The sequence below is a fragment of the Cariama cristata genome, unplaced genomic scaffold, assembly GCF_000690535.1.
Source record: "Cariama cristata isolate BGI_N322 unplaced genomic scaffold, ASM69053v1 scaffold19773, whole genome shotgun sequence".
Taxonomy (NCBI): Eukaryota; Metazoa; Chordata; class Aves; order Cariamiformes; family Cariamidae; genus Cariama; species Cariama cristata.
The window spans coordinates 1-24,338 of record NW_009608090.1 but is presented as its reverse complement, the minus strand read 5'-3'; the positions used below and the strand labels follow the sequence as shown (position 1 = coordinate 24,338).

General features: G+C 38.8%; 1 protein-coding gene across 1 annotated transcript; it reads left to right on the top strand.

Moving 5' to 3' along the window:
• Window positions 1–202: 202 nt before the first annotated feature.
• On the top strand, window positions 203–19,835 carry LOC104159175 (MAP/microtubule affinity-regulating kinase 3-like; the record flags this gene model as incomplete). The annotated part of the gene is made up of 6 exons (XM_009697010.1): window positions 203–238; window positions 2,063–2,254; window positions 8,153–8,206; window positions 16,398–16,446; window positions 17,185–17,250; window positions 19,761–19,835. Coding segments are annotated over exons 1-6 (472 nt in total), but the record flags the coding sequence as incomplete, so codon positions are not given.
• Window positions 19,836–24,338: the final 4,503 nt, after the last annotated feature.

Genomic DNA, 24,338 nt, shown 5'->3' with positions numbered 1-24,338 from the left:
GATTGATAAACATTTACCCAGTTGTTATAGGTCTCGAGATATTATTGAGAAAAATGAATTGTTATCAAGCATTAATTTTTTACTGGATCTTGCTATGGGTATGCTGCCTGTTTCTGTGCTCGTTATTAGTGGTTTGGAAGAAATGTATACTACTGCTCCTGAAAACTAGGATAAAAATTGCTAGAGTATTAAATAGGGCAGGATGGGCCAATCATCGGGAACGTGTAATAACCTGCATGTAAGGAAACTCTGCATTTCACTTCAGCCAAACGTGAGATCATGCATGTAAGGAACCAGGAATTAAAGTCATTATGTGTGGTAAGGGAATGGGAAGCAATAATTCTCAAAAAGAGTTAGGGTTGGTGTTGGGTGGTCAGATACAGATGACCGCCTGCCAAGAAGGCTAGTTCTGTCCATATAAAATCAGTGGAGTGTTGAACAGAAGATGCAATCTCTGTGTTTAGTCCTACTGCACCTTCTCTGGACATGGCACGTCCAGTTCTAGCATAAGCCCCACAAAAAGATGTTGGAAAAATAGTAGAGGGTTCTGAAAATCTTTAATCATTCTTACAGCAGCCTGTCCAGGGAGCTCAATATATATGTAACTTACTGAAGTGAAGGGTTACATGATCATAGTAATTAAGTACGTATATGGGAAGTACAAATATGGTGACAATGCAGTAGCCAGACAGTAAGGAGAAGCGGAAGCCAGATTGATACTAAAACATTATATGCACCGTAGTGTGTGGGTTTGGTTTTTTTAATAGTAACTATTGAAACAATTTGCCAAGAGTTGTTGTAGACTTCTATCAGTAGTATTTCTTAAATGAAACGAATGTGTTTTTAAAAATAATTCTATCACAGCTGTTGCACTCAAATTAACAAACCAAGGATCTTAAGATGCCACGAGGTTACATTAGGTTATTAAATAGAGTGTGAAACTTGTCAAGTGTCATGCAAGCTTGGATTTGTTCATTTGTGCCTGTACCCTGGTTGTTAGCTGTTGCGCTATGATCTCACATCCTTATGCTACAGTGGTTTTCAGACTGAGTGTTGCTGTATGCCAGATTTTTGGTTGTCCCTACTGGGTTTCAGCAAGAGTAGTAGCAGTAGAAAAGCAAGATCTGGGGTTTCTGGGGTGACTGTGAACTTGGCGTGTCATCTTCTGTGTAGCCAGGTGTTTGCTCCACATTTGCAGACTACTGAGTGTTTCTAACTAATACTTTAATTAGTGAAGTTGGTGTACAGACCTCAACCATGAGTTGAGAACATGAGGGGACCTGCTGTTCCATAAACAGGCTGTCAGGAAATGAAACAATACTTTACTGTTATCTTAACCACGTAATCTAACGAATAAAGACTGTTATAGATTTGATATATACCCATTCATTTTTACAATTCATAGCTGTTCAGAGAAACTGAGTGAAGGGAACTTAATAGATTGCAGATGGTACCTCAGATCTCTGTAACTGGTGCTCAGCCTATTAATATCCAAGGTTTCCATACATTAGGTAAGATTTCTTCCCTTGTTCTCCAGTCTGTCCTGGGTATTTTCAGTCCTGAGGTTTTGTAGGAACAGGAGTCTAGTACAAGAGGAAAAAAGCCCTGTTATTATTTTATCAGTAGTATTAAACTATCCAATAAGGGTGAATGTTTTACTGTGTGTGCTTTTGGAAAAGCTTTGTTCGTGTTTCCTTTCCAAAGACTTTGCTGCGCTAGTTAGGCACAGTGATGCAAATGGGAAATAATATCAAACACCTCCGTGTTCCATAACTAATTAGGCAGTTCACCTAAGTTACTTTAAAATACTCAACTATTGCTGCAGTTCAGGTGATGTTCCACTTGGCCTTTACCAGGTGATGAAATGGATATTGTGTTATGAACTGGGAGCCTCTTTATTGTCGCCGTCAGAGCGGAGTTCAGCATGAATCTGAAGTTTGAGTTGGATCCTTTGAAGGTTTCTTCAAAGGCGTTATTAATGTTCTTGAATGTTGTATGCTTCTCACCATTGATGTGTTTTGTCTTTATTTCTCAGCCTTATCTGTGTATGTTTTTATTGCAGCACACATCCCATGGAGATGGACGGCAGGAAGTTTCCTCTCGAACTGGGCGCTCTGGAGCTCGCTGCAGGAACTCTATAGCTTCCTGCGCAGATGAGCAGCCGCATATTGGAAATTACAGACTCCTTAAAACGATTGGAAAGGGGAATTTTGCAAAAGTAAAACTGGCAAGGCACATCCTAACTGGCAGAGAGGTAAAGTGGTATGGGCGTAAACAGTAGTGAATTGCAGTAGATGTGAAGGTTCTGTTGGAATAGCATCATCTAAGTCTGTGAACATTTAGCACATTTTACTAGAGATACTGCCACTGATGTAGAAAAAAATAGAAATGGAAAACTGTTTTTTTAGTAACTATTGCAAAACAATCTCTTGAAAATGGTCTCTTAAATTTATATTTTTGACCAGTCCCTGTCCAACTGAATTGTGTTCAGCTGCTAGAATTCTCTGCTAAATTCTCCATTCTCAAAATAGTGCTCAATATATAGCAATTAAATAAGCTTGCTGGAAAGATGACTTCTTGATGTGTCTATACTGCACAGTGCAGGGCTGTATTGGAGGGGAAGTCAGGAATGAGAATTAATGTATCTTCTTGGTTATGATTGGGGTAGCCCAAATGCAGTATTTTCTTGCCAAAGCAATGTATCTCCCAGGAGTTCTGCTGGTGTCTGCAGCGCTGGGCAGCCTTGGGAAGACACTTCAGTTTGTTCAGAGCCGGTTTGTGTGTCTTGCTCAGTGTCGTGTGGTGTAGACAAGTTTTCCCTTGTATCTTTTCATAGTGTCCAGCTCAGCTCCATAATTAGTTTCTGCATGCTGTTGCAATGCAATTAACTCGCATGTAATAATGGTTCTGATTTGGTGAGCTGTAGTCCTGTTTGCTTGTTGCAAAAAGATGTTTCTTGGTGCTGTTTTATAAATAGCAACTCTAGATACTGAAAGAGGGAGAAACACCTTGTTGACCTTTTCTTGCCAAACCTGTCTAATGAAGTAAATGTTTGCTGATACTGGTAAGGGCTGTTAAAGCTATGTGGCTGACTGCAGTGTTTTAAGGGAGTTGCTTTTTTCTGAGCTAATACGGAGTTCAGTAGCACTAGGAGGAACAGAAGGATGTCATTTTGCAGGAGTTGTTGGGAGGGATTTATTTTTTTTTAAGCTGTCAGTTCTGGTTATCAGCAGTTGTCTTCTGGTGTTAAAGTTAGTGCTTGTTCATAGACAAAGTTTTTGATTAATTGCTTTCCACTTAAGTTCCCTCCTCTTTTTACTGATACTTAGCGCAGGAAATGCAAATACTTGGTTAGTATTTCATTGCTATTATGATAGGTATAGGAGTTGGAGATAGGTATCGTGTGTGCTTTGCAAAAATTGAAGTACATTTTCTTTTACTTGCACATAACTGTGTGTTAATCTCTGGTTCATTATTTTTGTTTGAAATTTCAACAAATAAAGTGACAGTTTAAAATCTTTGGCCAAATTTGAAAAAATTGAAGTACTAAGTTTCTTTAACTCTCATGGAATAGATGTCATTTGATCAATTCAGAGCATAAATACTTCCCAGGATGTGACCATTGGTCCTGGTTACTTAGAATGAGTGGCATTCCTTTGAAGGGAATGATTAAGCTAGTTTTATAGGAATATCTTAAAGGTATTTTAGATTTATTTTTTTTCTTTGTAAGAGAGATGAGTAAAAGTTTATTTTCCTGCTAGGTGAACTGTACAGCATTGTTAATAATTATATATTTTAGATATGTTTGACCAGAATTGTTCACAATATTCTGGATAAGTTTCCCCAGTGTCATTAATTTACCCTTGCCCTTACAGAAGTATTTAGCTGATGGATCTTTAGATGTGCTAACCTTTTTCACAGCTGCCACATTGATGTTTTTTGGTTGCGATCGGCAACAGCATCCTGTACTTTGTTGAATCTCACTTTCTTTGCTAACTCATCTCCAAGGTTGTTTCTATCAATTTTCCATTGTATTTGATGGTGCCTCTTAACTCCTTCAACAGACTTAATCATGGTTTAACTTCCCATGCCAAGGCCACTGATACAGATACTAAACAAGATTGATTCCAAGTCTTGTCCTTGAAAAACTCTTATTTATTTCCAACCTGATATCTCTTTAGCCATTTTTTTTAATTAAAAAAGCTCTGTGCACATTTCAGCTTATCTAGTTCCATAATTTCCATGCATCCTCCTAGATGAGGCTTTACTATAGTCCAGATAGTCATATCTTCTGTGTTTCCATAGAGCACAATTAACTGTAGGAAAATATGTTGCATTTAACCCTTCTGTTTGTTTCCCTGTTTTTTCGCTGCAAGTTTCAAGCTCAAGAATTTTGTGGTAAATGGCCCTACTACAGGGGAAAAAAAGAATTTAAGCCTGCTAATTTCTAAAGCTGTGCTACAGTTTTGTTCTTCATAGATGTTAGAAATCTGGGCTACAAGAATGCTTTTTTCTTTTCTTCCCCCCGCCCCCCCCTTTTAAACCTGCCACTCTGGAGAATTCCAGGATAATGTTCTCAGTCTGGCCTGAGCCAGACGGCACTCATCTTCCTGAATTTGTGATTTCCTGCTTTACACACTCATTCTTGCTGGCTGTCCTGTCTTTGTTCCTGTTCTCTTTTCCATCTTATGTACCAAAACCTAAAATAAAATGGCTAGTTTTGGGAGTCATGCTTAAATGAGTTTTTATCTCTGCTGTATCCTTGCTGGTTTTGAACCCTAGTTGCTTCTCCTTGTTACCTGTGCAGCTATTCTTAATGTTCTTCTAAGTGTCCAGTTCAGTTTCACTTTATGGCAATTCCTTCTTTATATCTCTGCGCTGATTAACTTGTAAATCATGCAGCAGATCAACACTTTTCTGTCACTTCTTGGGAGGCGGGTATATTTGTTCAAGCATTCTTCTAGGGTAGTTGCTCATCTCCTTACATCTGGAGTCCTTCCCTATGAATTTTCCTGTTTCTTGAGATACAGCTTTCATGTTTCAAACTGGACTAAGTTCCAGGACTCCTTTTCGTTTCCGTCTTTAGTGTGTCTGCAGGATGTATGATGAGAGCCCAGCCTCAAATTACAGAAAGGGAGAAATGTTTAGCCCTTTGGGGGGTGATCAGAACATCAGTCTAACTTGGGGGATTGAGTTGTCCTGCCAAGGAGGGTGTGGCCTTCAGCTTACTGCAGAGGTATGGCGGGGGGGTTAGCTTCACTGCACTAGAGCTGGTGTTTGGAAACACACTCCTGGATCCTCTGTCTAGCAGAGTATTATTTGTAGTCTGTCTGCCCTTTTGAAACCAAGAATCTTCATTGTAAACCTGCTTTTGTTAATTTTTTTACTTTAAGCCTTGTATTTTCTGTTGTAATTTATCAAAAGTTATTTACTCTGACAAGTTTTCCATACTTGCCAAAATTAATCTGTAAGATAAAACTACCTTTTGCTGTTACTGAGGTGGTTGGAATCACAGCCAAAAAAATACATGGATCCTTCTGTTCGTTAAAGGCATGTGTTCAGTTAATAGCCAAGAAGCTGAAGTTTCCTAGTGAGACCGGATTCTTTCAGGATCCAAGTCTGACTCCAAGGAATCTATTGTCATCTTCTTTCTGTTCTTCTTTTGGAAAAAGTGAAATTTAAGAGGGAGAAAACAGTCTGAATGTTAGAGGTTTGGCCAACTTGCTCAGTGTCTCAACTTCTGATTGCTTTAACTCCCTCATTCAAGTCATGTAGGAGGAATGTTTTAAGTCACGTTATTGTGAATGGTGAAAGCAAAGTTAATTTTAATTCTGCTATCTCACACAGAATATCATGGTTGATGCAGCAGTGTAATAGTATAAGTGGACTTGCATTCCTCCAACACTGGGCATAGCACACAACACTTGAAACAATTCCAGGCTCACTTTGTGTAAAGAGAGCAAAGTTTCTGTTTTGGAAGGCAATTTGATGCTTTTTAACTATGTGTAATAAAACAAAGGATTTTCTTTGTCAGGCTCCTCAGAACTATTCTTGAGGGCAAGCTCCCTTTGCCTGTGATCTGGAGACCTCGTCAAGGCACCTGAAATTGCTCCCTGTTCTGATGATGGGTTCAAGCTCTCCAAGTCAGTGTTAACACATTGTACGTTCAGTGTTTATGTGGATAGGAATTCTCTAAATTCGTCCTGCCTTTAAGGCTATAATTAGTGCACTGAACAGGCCTATGAGTCTGCCTTTTAGAGAACCGAGGTGTGTATCTTCCCTGTATCTCCAGGGCTGAATTTATTTGCCAGTGTTGGAGACCTCTCTGATCATCTGACACCAGTGCACAGTGAGAGAGGTGGTCTGTGTTTGCAAAAACCCAGTACTCTAAGACTTCATGGGTTGAAAGAAGTTTGTCTTTCAAAGATTGACCAGCATGGTACAGCTCAGAACGCAAATGCAACTTTTCCTGAGTGGAATGCACTTACCAAGCAGACAGCCGTGTCCTGTGGCGTGGGTAGTCTTGGGACACCAGGTGGCTTTCAGGTAACATGATTTGCTGTTGACAAAGGCAATGGTCTACATCCATCATTGATTTATGAGATTGCAGGAAGTGAACAACTTTGTTACCTTTGTGACAATAGTTCAGCAAGCATAAACGTAGAGATAAAAATCTTGGTTTCGTACACAGCTGCTAATATAAAAGTACCTATTGCTTACTGTGTTTCTCTCTTGTTTGTATTTTTGAAGTGATTTCTCAAGGTTTTGCAATGGAATTTTGCCTTAGGAAATAGTGATATTTAATTTCGGTAGCATACCTTAGAAGAAAATACTCTGCAAAGCAAAAGTGTTCTTAGATGGCTTCTTGGTCACATCTCGTTGTATCTTGCATCTAGAAGGGCTCAAAATAAATCTTGAATCTCAGTTTCAGAACACAGCATATTCATCACATAATTCTGTGATGCACCCGTGTGTTGAACACTCTGTTCCCCTCTTTCTCTCTCCATCAGGATGATCCATCCATGTGGTTTTGCACTTGAATGTAGGGATATAAATTTGCTTTGATGTAAAATACTCCTTATTCCATATGTTGCCAACCCCAAGTTAAGGAGATGACAGAGATCGCACAAAGCAATGCAGGGAAGTGGCATCTACTGTTTGAGCCAAAAATTCAAGGGGAATTGAAAGCCCTTGCTTTGCACCAGTGAGGTATTATAATCAGCTGAGTTGCAGCATCTTACCTCTGAGACGCACCATCTCCTTGGCTTCTGTAGAGTTTCTTCTGGTACCTTTAGTTTCTAATTTAGAAAGGAAAAATACCAATTGGCATGTAATTCTAGAAGGATTCCCATTTCCTATTCTATCCTGTATCCAAATTACATTGCACTGAAGCTCATCTCTGTTGCCTATTCATTGCCTCAAATCTTCAGGTTCTGACTAGTTACCATGGTACTGAATTTCTCTTTTTCTTATTTTGTGAAATTTTAATTTTGTTCTTTAATATTTCTGTGCAGTAGTTACTGAAAAGAGAACCGGTAAAGGAATGGACTTACCTGATTTGTTGTACTACAGCCAATGGTTTTTTGTTGATGCACAAGTTATACTTCTTTTCATATCCATCAAGGAGTAAATTGATACAAATATTCAGTCAGTTTCCAAATATGAACTTAGTTCTTGCAAAATCTGTGTGGAATTACTTTCAATTTGCTCTGGAGTCTCTGCTTTTAGAGGCATCTTCACAAACTGCCAATGCCCAGTCAGTACTATATAATCTGTTGTGTAATTATACTATGTAACTATTATCTGTAGGCACGCTGCTCTCTATCGGGACACTGTCCAGTGTTGGAGCTTCCACTGTAGTAAGCGTCATGGTCTTAATGTCATGCAAAAGACTAAGTGAGCTTCTGATCCTAATACACTTAGAGGTTTTTTTTCCACTCTCCTGTTTACTTTATTGAAGTAGAAGTAAATTACACTTTGGCCATTAATTCCAAATATTTTTAGTTTAAATACAAGTACATAATTTGCAGAAGAAACTTGAGTGGTTTTTGCATAGTTTTCGTGTGTTCCATTTCTGTTACTGGGTTTGACCATCTTGTAATAATGCTGCATTGTTCATGTGGAAAATACTGACTATGAACTCTTCCTTTAGGTTGCCATAAAAATAATTGACAAAACACAGCTGAACCCAACCAGTCTACAAAAGGTAGGTTTTTTACATTTAATCTTTCAACCGTATTGTAACTTCTTTTGTTTTACCACCTCCTTCCATTAACCCTGAATGCCTATGCTGGAGAATCTGAAGCATTACATACCTTGCACACATCTGACTACTGTATTTAATAACTAGTTTTGTAACGGATATTTTTGACAACCCTGCAGTTGTTCAAGATGAACTCATACAGAGCTGTAAACTGAGAAAACAGTGGTGTTAGCCACTTCCTTTCTCTCCCAAGCGTAACTAAGTCTGTAGAGAGGACATTTGTGGTTTGCTGTTGTGCCCCCCATCTCCTTCATGCTGGTCACTTTGTTAAACTTACAAATACAAAACTTGTGTTTTCTCCTCTTAAACTGGCCTTGAAAATACTGCCTCTGGACTGAAGGCCAGGCAGTATCTATGCCTTTCACATAGTTTGCAGCAGGAGAGGTGATACATTTTTATGGAACAAATTGGGGCATGGCTATTCTGGTTTCTTCCCTCTAGCCTCAAATGTTTAATGTTGTTACAGTTGTATCGCCTTATCTATTTTAGTAAGTAGTGATAAATCCTGCTCTTTCATCAAGCCAGCCACTCTGCTTTGGAGTGCCTGCAGGAAGTACATTGAAATGTTACTTTTACCTAGGACTTTTCTAACTCTGTCCTTTTAAGCGCTGCAGTCAAAGGCTCTTTATTTACTTTTCAGTACTTTGATAAAAAAAGCTCCTTGCAATATTTCTGTTTGAACGAGAGAATACCAAGAAGTTAGCTGCAAACAAAATGAAATAGCATAGCCAGAGTAAACTGGAGAGTACACACATTTGGATTTTATGCAAATACCAAAAAGATTGTGTGACGAGATGTTTTTATCAAAATTAATGATGTAAAAGTAAAGTGGAAAAACACGTAAGTTCTTACATTGTATGGTTTGGTTGAGAGGCAAAGAATAATCTATAAAAGAAAAGCTCCATCGTCTGATTTTTGCTGATTCTGTAGACTGGGTAAAAGTATATAATGTGGTTCCAGTTTTCTCAGAGCTTTTTTTCAGCTTAATCCCTGAGGTTATTGGTAACTTACGGGTAAGCGTGGAGGAAATGAAATGCAAAGTATAATATGATGGATTAGATAAAGTTGATTTGTGTGGCAGATCTGTGCAACTTGGAATACCTGAAAAAATTCTTAAAGGCTTGAAGCATTTGGAAGAGAAACAAAAGCTGTGTGGTATGAAGGGGACGGATCAGGGCATGGGAAGAATGGTCAGAGAAAAGTAGAGAGGCCATGTTTTCAGACAAAAATGTAAACTCTTAATCCTTCAAATGGTATTATCTTGAGATTGGGACATAATGCTATCTTGAGCTCATATTAAGGTACAAAGCAAACCTTTTACAAGTCACAGTGTTCAGTTGACAAAGCCACAAGCTGACACATGCTTGTTGGCCATTTGATTCCTGGGTTTTAGCCTGCTCAGTGTCCACTCCTGTCTCCATGGTAATTTCATTTTTATTTACAATTTATAAAATTAGATTATAAACTGTGATTTGTAAATTAGTCTCGTCTACCACTGAATTTCTTGAATGTGACTCTGGAAGAATAGTACAAAATAGCAGGTTAGAAATCAGATCAAATTTGGGGAGTGAGATTGCTAATGCACTCTCCTCTCTAAGCTCATTTGTAATATGAGCACAGAAAAAAATTAGCAAGGTATGTCAGTGTTCTCAATTAAAAAATTGAAAGTAATTTTCTTAAATGCTTGGTTGTCATGGAAAGCAGAGTGAGCGCACTATGTATTACTTGCCAGTTTTGCTTGATGAAGGCTTTTTTTGCAAACCCTCGCCCCTTTTCCCCCAACACTGTCAGCAGTGCTGTAGCCTCGGTGCATTTGAAGCCAACTGCGCACACGACCTGTAGATGCAGGGGAAGCTAAGATGGAAGCGCTTCTGATCTTGCACTTCTAGAGGGAGTGATAAAATATGAGGTATGGTGGAGAGGGAAGGGCTGTGCCAGAAGAGGGTGTGGTATATAGTGTCTCAGCTGCAGTATAGCTGCATACCCCAGTCATCCTTAGGTGGGGAAACAAATGGTGATTAAGGCTGCTAGTTCTGATTTCTTTGTATTACGTCTTCTACACTGATACTTCAGCTGCCAGATAGAAGTTAACCTTGTTAAGGACTTGCTTTGCTTTCTGGAGCAATAATTCTTGGTATGCCCTTGCAGTGAGCTACGGGCGGCTGCAGTCCTGACAGCTCGATATTCAGCAGTGCAGCTCTTCAGAAGAGTCAGGTTTCTTTGCTGCTGAGGAAGTCTGTGGTAGCCACATGCGACTACTCTTAACTGTTGCTTTAGGACCTAATTACTACTCTGCTGCTCATGCTTAGTGAAGAGGAAACTGTAATCGGTACTTCCCTGCTTTGAAAGAAAAGCTCTAAGCTTTTTCCCATGCTGGTGGTGTTAGTCATAATCACTGTTCTCCACAAATGTACTTGTGTACCCAGTTCCAGTGAATATTGGTCTCACTGGAAACAAGTGCTGATGCTATGGTAGTTCACTTCTTCCTAGGCTAAAAAAAAAATTGTGTTTTTTTTTTTTCTTTTGAGTTAGCAATGCTATTATATGCAAGTTGTTGTATTTTATTTTTTTTTTTTTTACCAAGCCCATGTAATAGCACTAAATGACTTCTCATTTTCCTTTTTTAGAACTTGGCTCCTCAGCCAAATATTTTTGTTCATTATGTGCAGATGTTTTGCCACTTGTTTGGACCATTTTCTTGTTAAAGCTTTTTAGAGTTCTTAAACATCAATTTTAACATGGACCATGTCCTTTCTGACTGTGGGTCAATCAGTATTTTAAAAACTGCAAGAAAAAGCTTCTGTTTATAAGAAGTATTTTTTCTGTTTTCAAGTTGTGGTTTGTTTGAGGCAAACTTTGTATTGTGTAAAGACTTTCTGCTTGAGGCTCCTAATTATGTGTAGGGCATATTTCAGTGAGCAGTTGTCAGGAGGAACCTAATACACAGGTCAAGCTTGAACTGGCTTGGGACAACATTTTGTGGAAAAGCCCCTCCCTTGAGGGGAAGGAGGCCAGGATATGTTGGTCTTCTGCATCTAATGAGTGTACTGACTTGCTTTTTAGCAAACTTTTTTTGGTATTTTTGAAATAATTTGTTACTGAAACTGTTGCAATAGCTAATGCAGGAACATGTCTAATCTATCTTTTGCTATGTTCAAAGAGAGTTGGCATAAAAGATGGATCCTGATTTCCCCCCACTCCCTTGTTTTTTCGGATATGTCAGCGTAATAAAGTTCAAGTAAAATTGATTCAAGATTATTACTCAGTATGTGTCTGTGGTTTCATTGCTGGTTTGTTGACTTTTTTTTTTTAGTTGGTTTGTCAGCTAGCAGCAGTAATTGTGATTCTTTCCCCGTATCTAACATGGCTTACAGTCAAAGGACCAGACCACAATAAAGCTGAAAGCCATTTTTTGGCAGACTAAGGATGTTTGTCTTTGCCTAGAAACATTTGTAGAGCTCTTGTTGATGGAAAATGTTCAACAAGTTGGGAGTACTTTTTGATCGTGGTATTTGAAATTAAACTGAGAAGCACTGTTTTCAGTAGATTGTCTTTATGGTCTCATTATGACAAGTAAGTTCCTAAAACTAAGAATATTATTTTCTGTACTGAGAACCTTCGCGTTAATGTCTTGTGATGTTACACCACCTTCTGTGTTCCTGTGGCAGAGAACCTCAGATGTGTGGGCTTTTATCATACCTGGCTGTTTGCAATGAAAATTACTGTGTGATGTTAATTACTGCTTCATTTTCTAGAAGGTGATGCACGTAATATTTTGGGCAAATGAAATCTGGGAAACCTTTTTTAGCGTACCGTGTGAAAGTTATATGATGTTTTACATTGTATTCCTCTATCAGAAATAGACTATAATAAATGATACAATGTCAAGCATTTGCAGATATCCCTGTGGAAGTTGCTATCTGTGTCAAAATACCACACATTTATCATAGTGTCACAGAATGGCTTGGTTGGAAGGGACCTTAAAGACCATCTAGTTCCAACCCCCCTGCCGTGGACAGGGACACCTCCCACTAGACCAGGTTGCTCAAAGCCCCATCCAACCTGGCCTTGAACACTTCCAAGGATGGGACATCCACAGCTTCTGTGGGCAACCTGTTCCAGTGCCTCAGCACCCTTACCATGAAGCATTTCTTCCTTATATGTAAACTAAATTTTCCCTCTTCCAGTTTAAAGCCATTGCCCCTTGCTCTATCACTCTATGCCCTTGTAAAAAGTCCCTCCCCAGCTTTCTTGTAGGCCTCTTTAGGTACTGAAAGGCTGCTCTAAGCTCTCCCTGGAGCCTTCTCTTCTCCAGGCTGAACAACCCCAACTCTCTCAGCCTGATCTCCCAGGAGAGGTGCTCCAGCCCTCCCTCTGATCATCTTTGTGGCCTCCTCTGGACTCACTTCAGCAGGTCCATGTCCTTCTTGTGTTGGGGGCCTTATAGCTGAAGGCAGTACTGTGGGGGAGCTCTCACCAGAGCAGAGCAGAGGGGCAGAATCCCCTCCCTTGACCTGCTGGTCACGCTGCGTTGGCTGCAGCCTTGGATGCTGGTCACGCTGCTTTGGATGCAGCCTGGGATACAGTTGGCTTTCTGGGCTGTGAGTGCACATTGCTGGATCATGTGGAGAGTCTCGTCAACCATTTGCACTGACTAGGAGAGCACAATCTGAAGTACATTTATCTAAAATTATAATAAAGAATTTGCTAGTGACTGTATCCTATTTGCAAGTATTTTTAATTTCTTCTGAGACGAAAGTAGTCTTTTATTAAAAAACTTGTTTCTAGTTACCTGCTTCAACAAATGGCTCAAATGTAGAACCTACTTTTTGACATGCTTCATTTGGGTTAGTAATGCAGAGTAGTCGTCTTGTGGACCAATGTTATATTTAGAGCATCCCAAAATGTAGTATGAGCCTGACTTTATCACATTAGACCATCAAAGTGTACAGTGTACAATGGACGAAGTAGCTAGCTCCAGCCAAGTCAGCATACTTTATTTAAAAAAAAATTACAGTAATGTAATATGTTAATTTACATGATGTTGTGAATTTTAGCCTCATTTGTACTGTCTTATTCTATATTGCCCTTGTTTGACTGTTCTTGTGTGGCGGCACCAATTGTGGCTGCCTGTATTCCCATACTTAATCTTATGAACATATCTTTCTCTTAGGTGGGTGAGGTGATGATAAATAGGCTAGCGGCTGAACAACAGCCGAAGTCCTCATCTGTGCGGCAGTGGAGTTGCCCTTCCTGAAAGATTGACCCAACAGGCTTTATCTGAGTATTTGGGTTGGAAGATATTAACAATCATTTGAGAGCTAATTAAGCAAACTGTCTTGAAAACTTTAAAAGCTGACCAGAGGCTTTCAGTTATATAAGCTGTGATTAAAAGTATTAATATAGTATTCAGAATATGTTAAATACTGGTTCAGCTGGACTGAGTGAAAAATAAGAAAAAAATAGCTGCAGATTCAACTGCTTTTAAATTTCTCATGATCGAGAGAAAGATGGTGAAGTAGTCTACCTTGTCTAATTATGTATGAAAAAGCTCCAGAAATAACATAGTGGGCGAAAAAAAAAAAAGGGCAATTTACATATCTGTCGGGGGGGAAAGAAAACATGCATGTGTAGTTTTTGAAGCTTATTTTAGGTGGCCAAAAATTTACTTGATCAATCAATCTTTATTGCATTTAAGCAGCTTGTCATCTAGTGAAGTGTCAGGCGTAGACCTGGATAATGATAATAAGATAATTAAAAGCATTTGGAAAACTGTCTGGTTTTACTCTGTGTTCAGGTAGTGTGCCATTCACAGCTGTGACTGTAGCATCAGGGAGAAGATCTGTTGGGCAGTGCAATGAGGATTACTCCCCAAATTAATAAAAGTAATAGCCCTTACAAAAACATCAGAAAGCAGAGAATGGTTAGAACAACTCGTCTTCAAATTGTGATATTTTTTTTTTCTCCTATTTATTTATTTATATATTTATTCAAATCTCACCCCCTGCCTTTTCTTTTATTAGGAGACACAAAGACACAAGGATTTTGTTTTGTTGACTCTTTGGTTGTTTTCTGTTTGTTTCCTATGTTTCACTCTTTTTTGCTTTTATCAAGAAAGTACACCTACAGATTTTTGAGTCCTTAGTAATACATGTAGACATATTAAATGTCTTCACTTTGTCTGAAATCTGACCTGAGGCAAATCTTGCAGCAGCACTTTCTACTTCCTTACTGTTAATAACAATGCTGTTACCTCTTATTTACAAAACTTTCTTTTTCCAGTGTCTACATTCCTGTGGAGCTGTGGACTTTTGTTCTGCTTCAGTCTCTTTACATTAAGTTCAATACGTTCTGCTATATATTACTAGTATTCCTGTAGAAGTTGGTGTTAGTTTTGTAATAAAACGTCTTGATTACTCCCGCTTTTTGAAGCATGCTGTTAGAAAATAATCAAGGAGTAAGATTGTCAACCCTCTGAAGTCTTGGGCTGGCATGGCGGGAGCTGCAGAGGGAAAACAGCTACGCACTTGACTGCCATGTAGCGTACTGCCTAAAAAGAGAATTCTTTGTGTTTTCAGAATACAATAGTGTGTGCACTTCAAGGTTTTTTGTAACAATTTTTTATCTTGGATCTTTTCTGGGAGAAAAAGTGGGACTATTTCATCTGCTATTAACCAACTCCATTAAAAACAATTTTTTAAATCGCAGTAGCGACAGCTGTGGCATTTTTAGTGTTACACTTATGGATTTATGTGCATCTTACAATTGTCTTTTGCAGAAGAGTTTTCAGAGGTGAAAATAACTAACAGCTGATCAGTAATAGTCTTTGCTTTCATTTGTGGTTTGTTAAATGTCATTCCCATATTATTGTCCAGTTGCAGGAGGACAAAGTTTACTCTGTGTGACAGGTAAAGTTGAACTCTTTGGAAATAACTACTCAAGCAAAACCCTTTTCACATGGGAATTGGCAGGGACAGGGAACAAGATCCTTAAAATCAGTATGCGGTCTCTGGATGCAGCACCGTTGTAATGTCATGGTGCAGCTTGAAATGGGCAGCTATACTCTCTCACCACCCATCCTGCCAAAATAGGTGTGCTGGGGTGGGCCAGGGAGCTGCAACAGAAAACTTAGAGAGGGAGTATTTTTGTTTTGGGCGGGTTGTGTGTTCTGTGAGATTTTTCTGGTAGATTCTTTCTTGGACCTTGTGCATCAGTCTGGGTTAACACCAGCGCTTGCATGAAGGGAAGCGGTACAATCCTGTTGCATGGGAAGGTGGATGGTGAAGAGGGTGGGAGCAGGCTGATCCCTTTGAGTCTCTACCCCTGAAGTCATGGTGTTTCTTCTGTCTGCTGGGGTCAGGAAAACACCGTTTGTGTCCTGCCCTATTAGTTTTGGCAAGTACGTTCAGTGTGTTGTACTGGCTGAGCAGGCTTGGAGACTGGATGTCTGGCAGTGAGTCAGTGGAGCTGCGATGACAAACCTGGGATGAGATGCTACTGTGCCTCCATCGCCTTGTGGGAACACTTCTGAAGGGCCATGGGGGAGTCTTGCCTCCCCATCTCTCCTTAAAAATTGTGTCTTGCTGGTGTAGTTGGATAACACGCTTTTTGTGCAATACAAGCAGCTGCTTTTTCACCTCTAAGTTCCTGTTGTAGCACAGTAATTCCATGTAACTTCCAGTAACTTCCAATAATGAAGTACCAAGGAGTAGTGAATTCATACCAGTAACATACTGCAGTGGTATGTAAACTTTGTAAACAACGTTTTCTCTGAAGCCAGTGAAAGATGGTGAGAGATGTACTGGCCAGCAGGAAGCTGCGAGGGCTCATAATGGTCTTCTGACCCCAAAAGTCTGCTAGCCAGAGAGCTAAGATGACTTCTCTCCTGAGCTATCTGCAGCGCTTAGTGGGTGTTTTCAGGTTTTTGAGGGTTGATTTCTTTTGGGAGGGTTATTAAAAGAAGCAAGCACTTAACTCTTTCCTCCAAGAAGTCCTTGTTTTGTGAACTTCCTTGATATACTCATAGTAATGTTTGCCCTTTGTGTTTAAGTAAGTATATCAAAATGATCAGGCTTTAGGAAGAATGGATGTTACCTGTTTCATTAACTTACTTCCTGTTTTATGTTTATTTCAGCTCTTTAGAGAAGTAAGAATAATGAAGATCTTAAATCATCCAAATATAGGTACCTTGCTTCTTTCCATAATTTCCAACTCTGGAGAAATTTTAGCTTTTTCACTCTTAAAATTGTTGTGATATGTGTTTAAAAGATGATTCTGCACTGGACTGTCAATTTACTGTAAAGTAGCAGTAATAAATAACTTTTTCAGAGCTGTTGTGTTTAAAAAAAAAAAGAACAAAACAAAAAAATGCTTTGGTCAAATGCTTTGCACGTAACTGTTATTTGTTATTAGTTATTTGCATAACTAATTTTGCTTCTTTTCAGTATAATACTGATTTTGACTGAATTCAGACTCTCATTAAAAATAAGTGTATACCAAAACCAGGAAGTGGTCAAGAAATTGTTCAGGATTGTATGTTTAAATGATGTAGTATTGTTACGGGACTGTCAGCAAACTGACTGATAACTCATTTTTCACCCTTTTTCATCATGTATGCCAGTTCAGTGCATAAAAGTGGCTATTGCTGATGCTCAAATCCGTGGAATTTCTGCTTAATTTAGTTGCTTTTCCCGTGTAACAGAAGCAAAGTATTGTTTCTTGAGGAAGTGTTCTCTGTGAGTTGACCAAATTTGTTACAGTGTTTTCCATTTAGGAACATTATACAGAAAAAGCTTCTTTAGAGTAATAGTCTGATATTGTCAAGCAGCAAGCAAATTCTTTTTTTTCTCTGACAGAATTCTCTGTGGGGTTAACATAATACTTCTACAACTAATTAACTGATTAATAAATTTCTTTTCTAGTGAAGCTATTTGAAGTCATTGAAACGGAAAAAACTCTCTATTTAATAATGGAATATGCAAGTGGGGGTAAGTACCTCTCTGCTGTGATGACACAGGTAAACAAATTGCCAAGTGCAAGAAAGCACTTATTTTCTTTAAAGTTTTGCTTTCTTTTTCAGCAAATATTAATGTCATGGTAGTGTAAAATATTAAGCAAAATCTTTAATATTATTCTCTGGGACTTCTTTGGGCAACGTAATTAATTATAACTTGTAAAACCAGCTTCTGAACTTACTACAATGTAGTAACATTTGCTTTGTTTTCACAACTCGGATTTAATGGGAATCTTTGGCCGTCAGTTGTTCTTGTCCGTAACAAATGCCAACTTTCTCAATTTATTGTATTCAGCTCCTTACCTCTGGTGTCCTATTTTGTGTAAGATACTTGGTAAAAACATGTTCAGATGAAACACTTCTGCATTTCTTTAACTCTTGCTTTCAAAAGCATGAGTACTGCAGCTTCTGGTTTTTAACTGTTGATGACATTTGACATATCTTAATCACAGACCACCTACTGTCAAGAATTGTTAGGCTTAGCCTTATGCTGTTTTAGGAGGAACTTAAACATTTGTTCCTGATTGCAGGGGGGTTGGGGGGAAGGCGGGCATAATACAATGTCAGATATTTTCACCAGAGCTGGAGTTGAGTTATTCGGGATTAAGTTACTCCTTGCTGGCTAAAACCTAATAGCACTCGGTTTGTCACTGTGACCCTTTAGCATCAGCAGCTGGGAGCCTCAAATACTTGAGGCTTTTCTTTAGTTTTGGGAGATACCAGAGACTTCTTTTCAGAAAATCAGCATTGAATTCTGACTCTGACGTTAGATTACGTGAAGTTTAATGAATTACTATAAATCAAATAATGATTCTCTACCTGCTTATGTTTTCTTCTAGCAGCTCCCTGAATGCTCAGCCAAGATTTGTCTAAACAGAAACAAAGTTGGTAAAATACCGTTAAAATATTGGCTAGTACAGGTGTTTGTGGAGGCATCTCTCTACTGTTTGATGGTACTAGCCTTAAAAGTGAATTCTTATTGCCATCTAGTGATTAGCTTCTAGGAGGCAGAACGGCCAGCGGTTCTCTAAAGTGATGAGGATCTTTCTTAGGGTAATGGAGAAATACATACTGTACTGGTCTAAAAGGCCGGGAGCAGTAACCTTTGCCTGTGCCATGGTAAGACAGGAATGGGTGGTCATCTCAGTGGCAGGCATCAACTTGCCATATTTCTTCTTTATCACGATACTGGTCACACATGATGAATGTGAATTCAGTGGCTGCAGGATGAAAGAAACTATTGCTACAACTCCAACACTTGGCATAAATTTGGGATAATTCTCTTTCTAGTGTCATTTTCCCTGAATTATGAAGAAGTGTTCAGGTTTGAACCTTCAAGATTTTTGAAGAAACAGCTGTGAAATATAGCTAGGAGAGAGTTGAGTATTAAATAATATACTACAGAGGGAAGTAGGACTATTTTGTAGACAATTCTGACATGCCCTCAGATTGCTCAGTTGTTGCTTTTCCTGCTATATGACTGGGGTTTTTGTTCCAATCTGGTGGAGTTGCTTCTTTAAAAAAAAATAAATGTGAAGTTACTCAGCTCTTCCCTTGTGAGGTGGCTATCTCCAAAACAATGTTTTCTTGCTCAGTAGAGAATATTTGGATAATTGATCCACTTCTAAATTTTATATTAATTTTGCATATTAGCAAAGACTTTTGAAAACTGCGTACTAGTCTGTGTTTGTAGGAGTTATTATGTATGTGACTATTGGTTTTTAGTAAAGCAGATCTCCCATGCTCTCACAAATGTGTCAGTCTTTCATGGGCTGGTTGACTGCACCTAAAGCTCAAACTTTGCAGTCTGCATTGACATGCTATAGAATTACTGGATCGATTAAAGGGGAGAAAAACCCCAAGCCACAACAGATCTTTAGTACTGCTTTAGTAATCTCCCTTAGTTGTCCACAGCCACACAACATTGGGCTTGTTGAGGAGTAATCCTTCTCAGTGTTTCTCACAGATCTGATGGATGTGTGATGGATTATGTCAGTGTGTCCTGCTACGCTCATTTTTGTGACCTTCCTTGTGAGTGCCTCTTCCAAGCCTAGGTTAAAGCTAAGATTTTTCATTTTGATTAGAACAATTTTATACATGTGCACAAAGAAAAATACAAATATCATCAGACATTCTCTTATATGAGGCTTTTTTTTTTGTGAGGCAAAAGAAATCCTTGTGAGAAAGTCTGTGAAGGGGTACATGTCGTCTTTATTTACAAAACAGAAGTATACTGCTCAGTTTCTATCATAAATAATTGGAAGGAAATGGGGGGGTTTGTCTATATCCAGTCATTCATTATTTTCTTGTATAAGAGATAACGATGTACTAAATTGCATAGCACTTGTGCCTTGTTCTCTTGAGCTAACCTGTAATCATAAACTTGAAGTACAATTATTCCAGTGAAGCTGCTGTGGGCAACTGCTAGAGAGGAATCTCTAGATTCTGAAATTGGCATTAATGTATTTCATTATTGAATTGTAGGGGAAGTGTTTGACTATCTGGTTGCACATGGAAGGATGAAGGAAAAGGAGGCTAGAGCTAAATTTAGACAGGTATGTATAATGTTCCTATACATCAGCTTTCCCCTCCCCATTTTTAGTGCTGAAATGAGTAAAACAGCTGTCCTTTGCATTTGACTTCTAGCAGTGTTCAGCATGTTGTGAACTTGTAGCCCTGAGTGAGGAAAAACTTGGGATTACAGTAGTACTTTGAAGAGGTTAGTAGTCCATTCAGTGGTGCTGGTTTCCCTAGTGCGGTGTGCCAGCGTGTCCAGGAGTGCCAGAACAGTGACTCCTTGCTTTGGAAGTGTATTCCATTCCAAAATGCATTTCCTCTGGGTTGATTTCATGTATTCTTAGTTGAGATGATCTGTAATATTTTGAAAGTTATTCAAATGTAACAGGCTCAAAACAGACCAGTTTCAAAATGCAGGCAGTGCATGTAACAGGGATCCATTCACATCCATCCACTTAGATGAAAAGATGCAGTTTAATAGTTGTTCTGAAAAGTCACAGGAAAGTAATTTCTAGGCTTGTTAGTTTAGCTTTATTTATGATGGATAAACTAGCCCGGCAAAGATGTTGGAATTTCATTGATCTGTAGAAAGCATTTCCATTCTACAGTAAAGCATTATTGAACATAACCAAATATTTTTGCATAACTAATTTAAATCCAAATCTCTGCTGTTGTAGCATCTAGAGTTTCATTTGCAGATCTGACTGGTCTGATACACTTTCTTTTCTGCTCTTTTGCAGAAATTTGTAAATGCCTACACTATTTCCATCCCTTTGGTCACTTGGATAACCTAGATAATGTTGTGAAAAGTAATTGATATAAAAATCATGCTCCTGCTTAATGACACTTTAAAATAATGAATAGGAACAAGAGTGTTTTATTGAATGATATGCTGGGGTTTTAAATTGGTGAATTGTGGCAATGACGTGACAGATTCACTGTTGAAAGGACAGACTCCGATAGCTTCACTTCTTAAGCATAGCCACACAATAGTAGAAGAAATTTGGTATAATATATGAGACTTCCAGGGAATTAATGACATTCACAAAATGCCTTGTAAATAAAACTTTTACACTACCCTGGTGTGGGTAGTATGACCTAAAGGAACCATTTGTGAACTAGGAAACTGTGCCACAACTGTTCTGCTCCCTCTGTCTCATATAGTAAGAGTTGTGTGAAAGCAATATAAGCAGTAAGCTCAAAAGTAGCAATGAAAGTAAAGAAAAATAGAAATGTATTTAATCCAACATAAGGAGGCAACAAAAGCATTTCTCTGAAACCCTTGTTCCTTTGTTTTCTCTCATCTCTTTAAATCTTGTATTTACCCTCTTTAATCTTTTGGGAAAAAAAACAACCTACCAAAAACCAAACAAAATGACCCCAAAAAAGCAGCGGCAGACTTCATATCCCCAGAAGTGATTTGTGATTACTGCAGTTAAACAGCTTGATAGTAATGAACATTTTTCTTCTTCTTTAACAAAATCTTACATGTCTTTTTAAAGCTGCTTCCCTCTCTTTCATATTCTGGCAGGTAGAGAACTTTCCTGTGTGATTGAGGGTTTCTGGTATATGTTTCTGTGCTGTGTTGGAGTAGATGTGATGGGTTGTGGAGCAGTCATTCCCACTTCAGCCATCTCTTCTAAATCCCAGACTGTTGCCTTGCTCTTTGTAATGTCACTTGAAGAGTTTGAGTAACTCGAGAGGATTTGTTGTTCTCTGTCAGATATGAATGTTGAAAACTTCTACTGGTGTGGTTCCCTGCTCTTTGTCCTCAGTGGAAAAAGATCTTGCACTAATTCCAGTGAAATTGCACGTTTGTTCAATAATTACATATTTTTTCTAACAATTCGACTCCCCTTTAAGTGAAAACTTGTAGAAACAAGTCAAACATGTTTTACAGGTATGCTTAGTGCTTAATGTTATGGGATAATGTGGGTAGTACAAGATAAATGTAACTTCATTTTTCAAAAACAAATGTGAAGGGGAAGAATTTAAAAGGCAGTTACCTGCTGAGCTGCGTATTTGACCCATCAAGAGTTGATTTTGTATACTTCAGATTCTCAGCTTGATTTTTTTTTTTTTTTCCCCTGATGCTTTGGTAGACTAAATGCTGTTTGTAAAGATAGATAGATGACCTCACTTGAATCCACTGAAATACACAGAAGTTTGTTTTCAGTTTCTTACTTCTGGTGCAGCAGCATGCTCTGTCCTCCCTCAGCAGCTGACTTCCTGTCTATGGAGATCAACCAATTTTAGAAGACCTTGATCTCAAAGATGGGAGGTTCTTGAGAACTTCAAAAGCATGAGTGCCTGGGAAAAAAAGAGAGAACCCTAGTAATAACCTGAGGAGAGAAACTGTTGCACAAGCTCACTGTGCTTTGCTAGAGAAAAGAGGACGTGTGCAGGACAGAAGTCAGGCAACTTTGATCAGAGCTTGGCATTTATTAGACACTAGGACTCTGGCTGTCAGGCAGTGTCAAAGGAAACTAGATATTACTGGGTTTACAGGTCATAAAAGTATTCATTTCACCTTGCTGTAGTCCCAGAATAGCTTCCTGTAGCTTTTAGCCATTGTTGGAGGGAGAATGCTCTCTGTAGACTTTATCTGATTCAGTGCAGCTGTCCTTATCTTAGAGACTTATGACATAATAGGGATTTATTTTTTTTTTTAATTTACTAACTGGTTTAACAGACAGTGGCTCTCTAAACCGAAGGAACAGTTGTGCCATGGTATTGAACTTAGATCTTACAATAGGTTGTATTATATTTTGCTTTCAGATCATGTTTCTTCTTTCAGTAGGTGTAATTTCTGGATCAAACACTTGTGTTTTATCTGAGAAGGCAGTTCCTCTCTAGCAGGCAAAGAGCATAATTTGGTATTTCTCCCCTCTTCGCTTGTTTAAAAAAAAATTTTTTTTTGTCCATTTTGTTACGCATACTTAAGGTTTTTAGCAGGAAAAAAGAATGTAAAAGACAGTCATCACGTTATTCCAGTCACACTTGACAAGGATCACAGGAGAGGGTACAAACACTAAAAATACAGCCATGCTCGGCAGTTATCCATTTCAAACTCCTTTTGTGCAGCCATGTGTGAGAAATTCAAATCCAGAAATTTTTGCATTTTTAATGTCAGCTCATTTTTCTTCCCCTATTACAGGCTTCCAAGCAGTTCTAGTTCAATCTTACCATCCTTTTTCCATAGAAAAATCTGCCCATCTACATAAGAATTAATTAAAAAATGGGAAGCCAAGACTCAGGGCAGAGGGTCTCCCAAAATTCATGTGTATTACTTCCCTGTCTTCCTTTACTGCAGCCAGTTAGATGTGGCCTCCCTCAGTCTTCTCACTGTTTCCCTGCAGAAGCAGTTTAGAGTTTTTAATGCTGGTAGATGTTAGGACAGATCTTGGAAAATTTAAAAAAAAAAAAAAAAATCCACAAAATAAGTCTGACTTGTATGTTCCAGTTCAGGAACAAAATACTTGTGCCAGTGTGGAAGGAACCTTGAGAGGTCATTTATCTATCCTTTTGTCATTTAATCCTTATGAAGAATCGTTTCTCTGCCTAGAGTTTACTTGTTCTTTAAAACCTGTGATTATATAGTTTTTTGAAATCCCTCCCAAGAAATGTATGTCAATGCTCCAATTGTTACCTCTAGCAAAAGGTCTGATGTTTCTTCCCTCTCTTCTCCCCACCTGCCGAGTGTCAGCAAATTTTTCACACTCAAGTAGGCTGGGGGTGAGGGGGCTGTCAATAGAAACAGTGATGGAAGGTGGAAGACAAGGGAGTCAATCCAGTGCAGCCGTGCTTTGTGCTATTTTTCATTCAGTTATGACTGCTGTTCTTCAATTATTAATGTCATACACGTTGCATTATTTCCGTTCCATTTAGATTTGACTCAATTCTGCAGTCTCTGTGCTATTCTGTTGCAATGCAGGGTAGTTCAAAAGCATCTCCAAAGGAAACGACTGATTGATCATCTGCTAGACCTTCTGCTCTTAGATAGTCAGAGCAAAAGCAGTTAGGAGTGAGTGGTATAGTGCTGTGTCTGTGCAGTCCTGAATAAAGCTAGAGGTGTTTGTCATGCTGTCAGCTTTGGAAGCCCCTGCAGAGTGAGCTTGTGACTGGCACTAAAGTAATGGTAGCGGAGAGGAAAGGAAGGTAAAACCAAAAGGATAGTACAGGTGATGGCGTGGGAGCGCTTTGGCAGTTGCAGTAACTATCAAATGTTGAACTTGTAGTTTGAAAGGAGGAGGCAATACGTAAAGGAACAAGCAAAAACTTGGTAGGGAATGGTAATATTTCAACTTCTCATAGACTGCTTGGTTTCTAAGGTAGCATTTCGCAGGTGTGCGATTCAATAATACAGGGGCACAAAGATCATAACGTTGGTGCTTAAGTTTTGAATGCAAAATTGACTGAACCTTACTTTAACCTACTCTAAATACTGGGGGAGAGAACCATTGCTTCTTACCAGTACAGGAGGATCCTTATGCTAAGCTGAGCTGTCTGATCATGAAGAGGCTGTAGATGTGGTCTACCTGGACT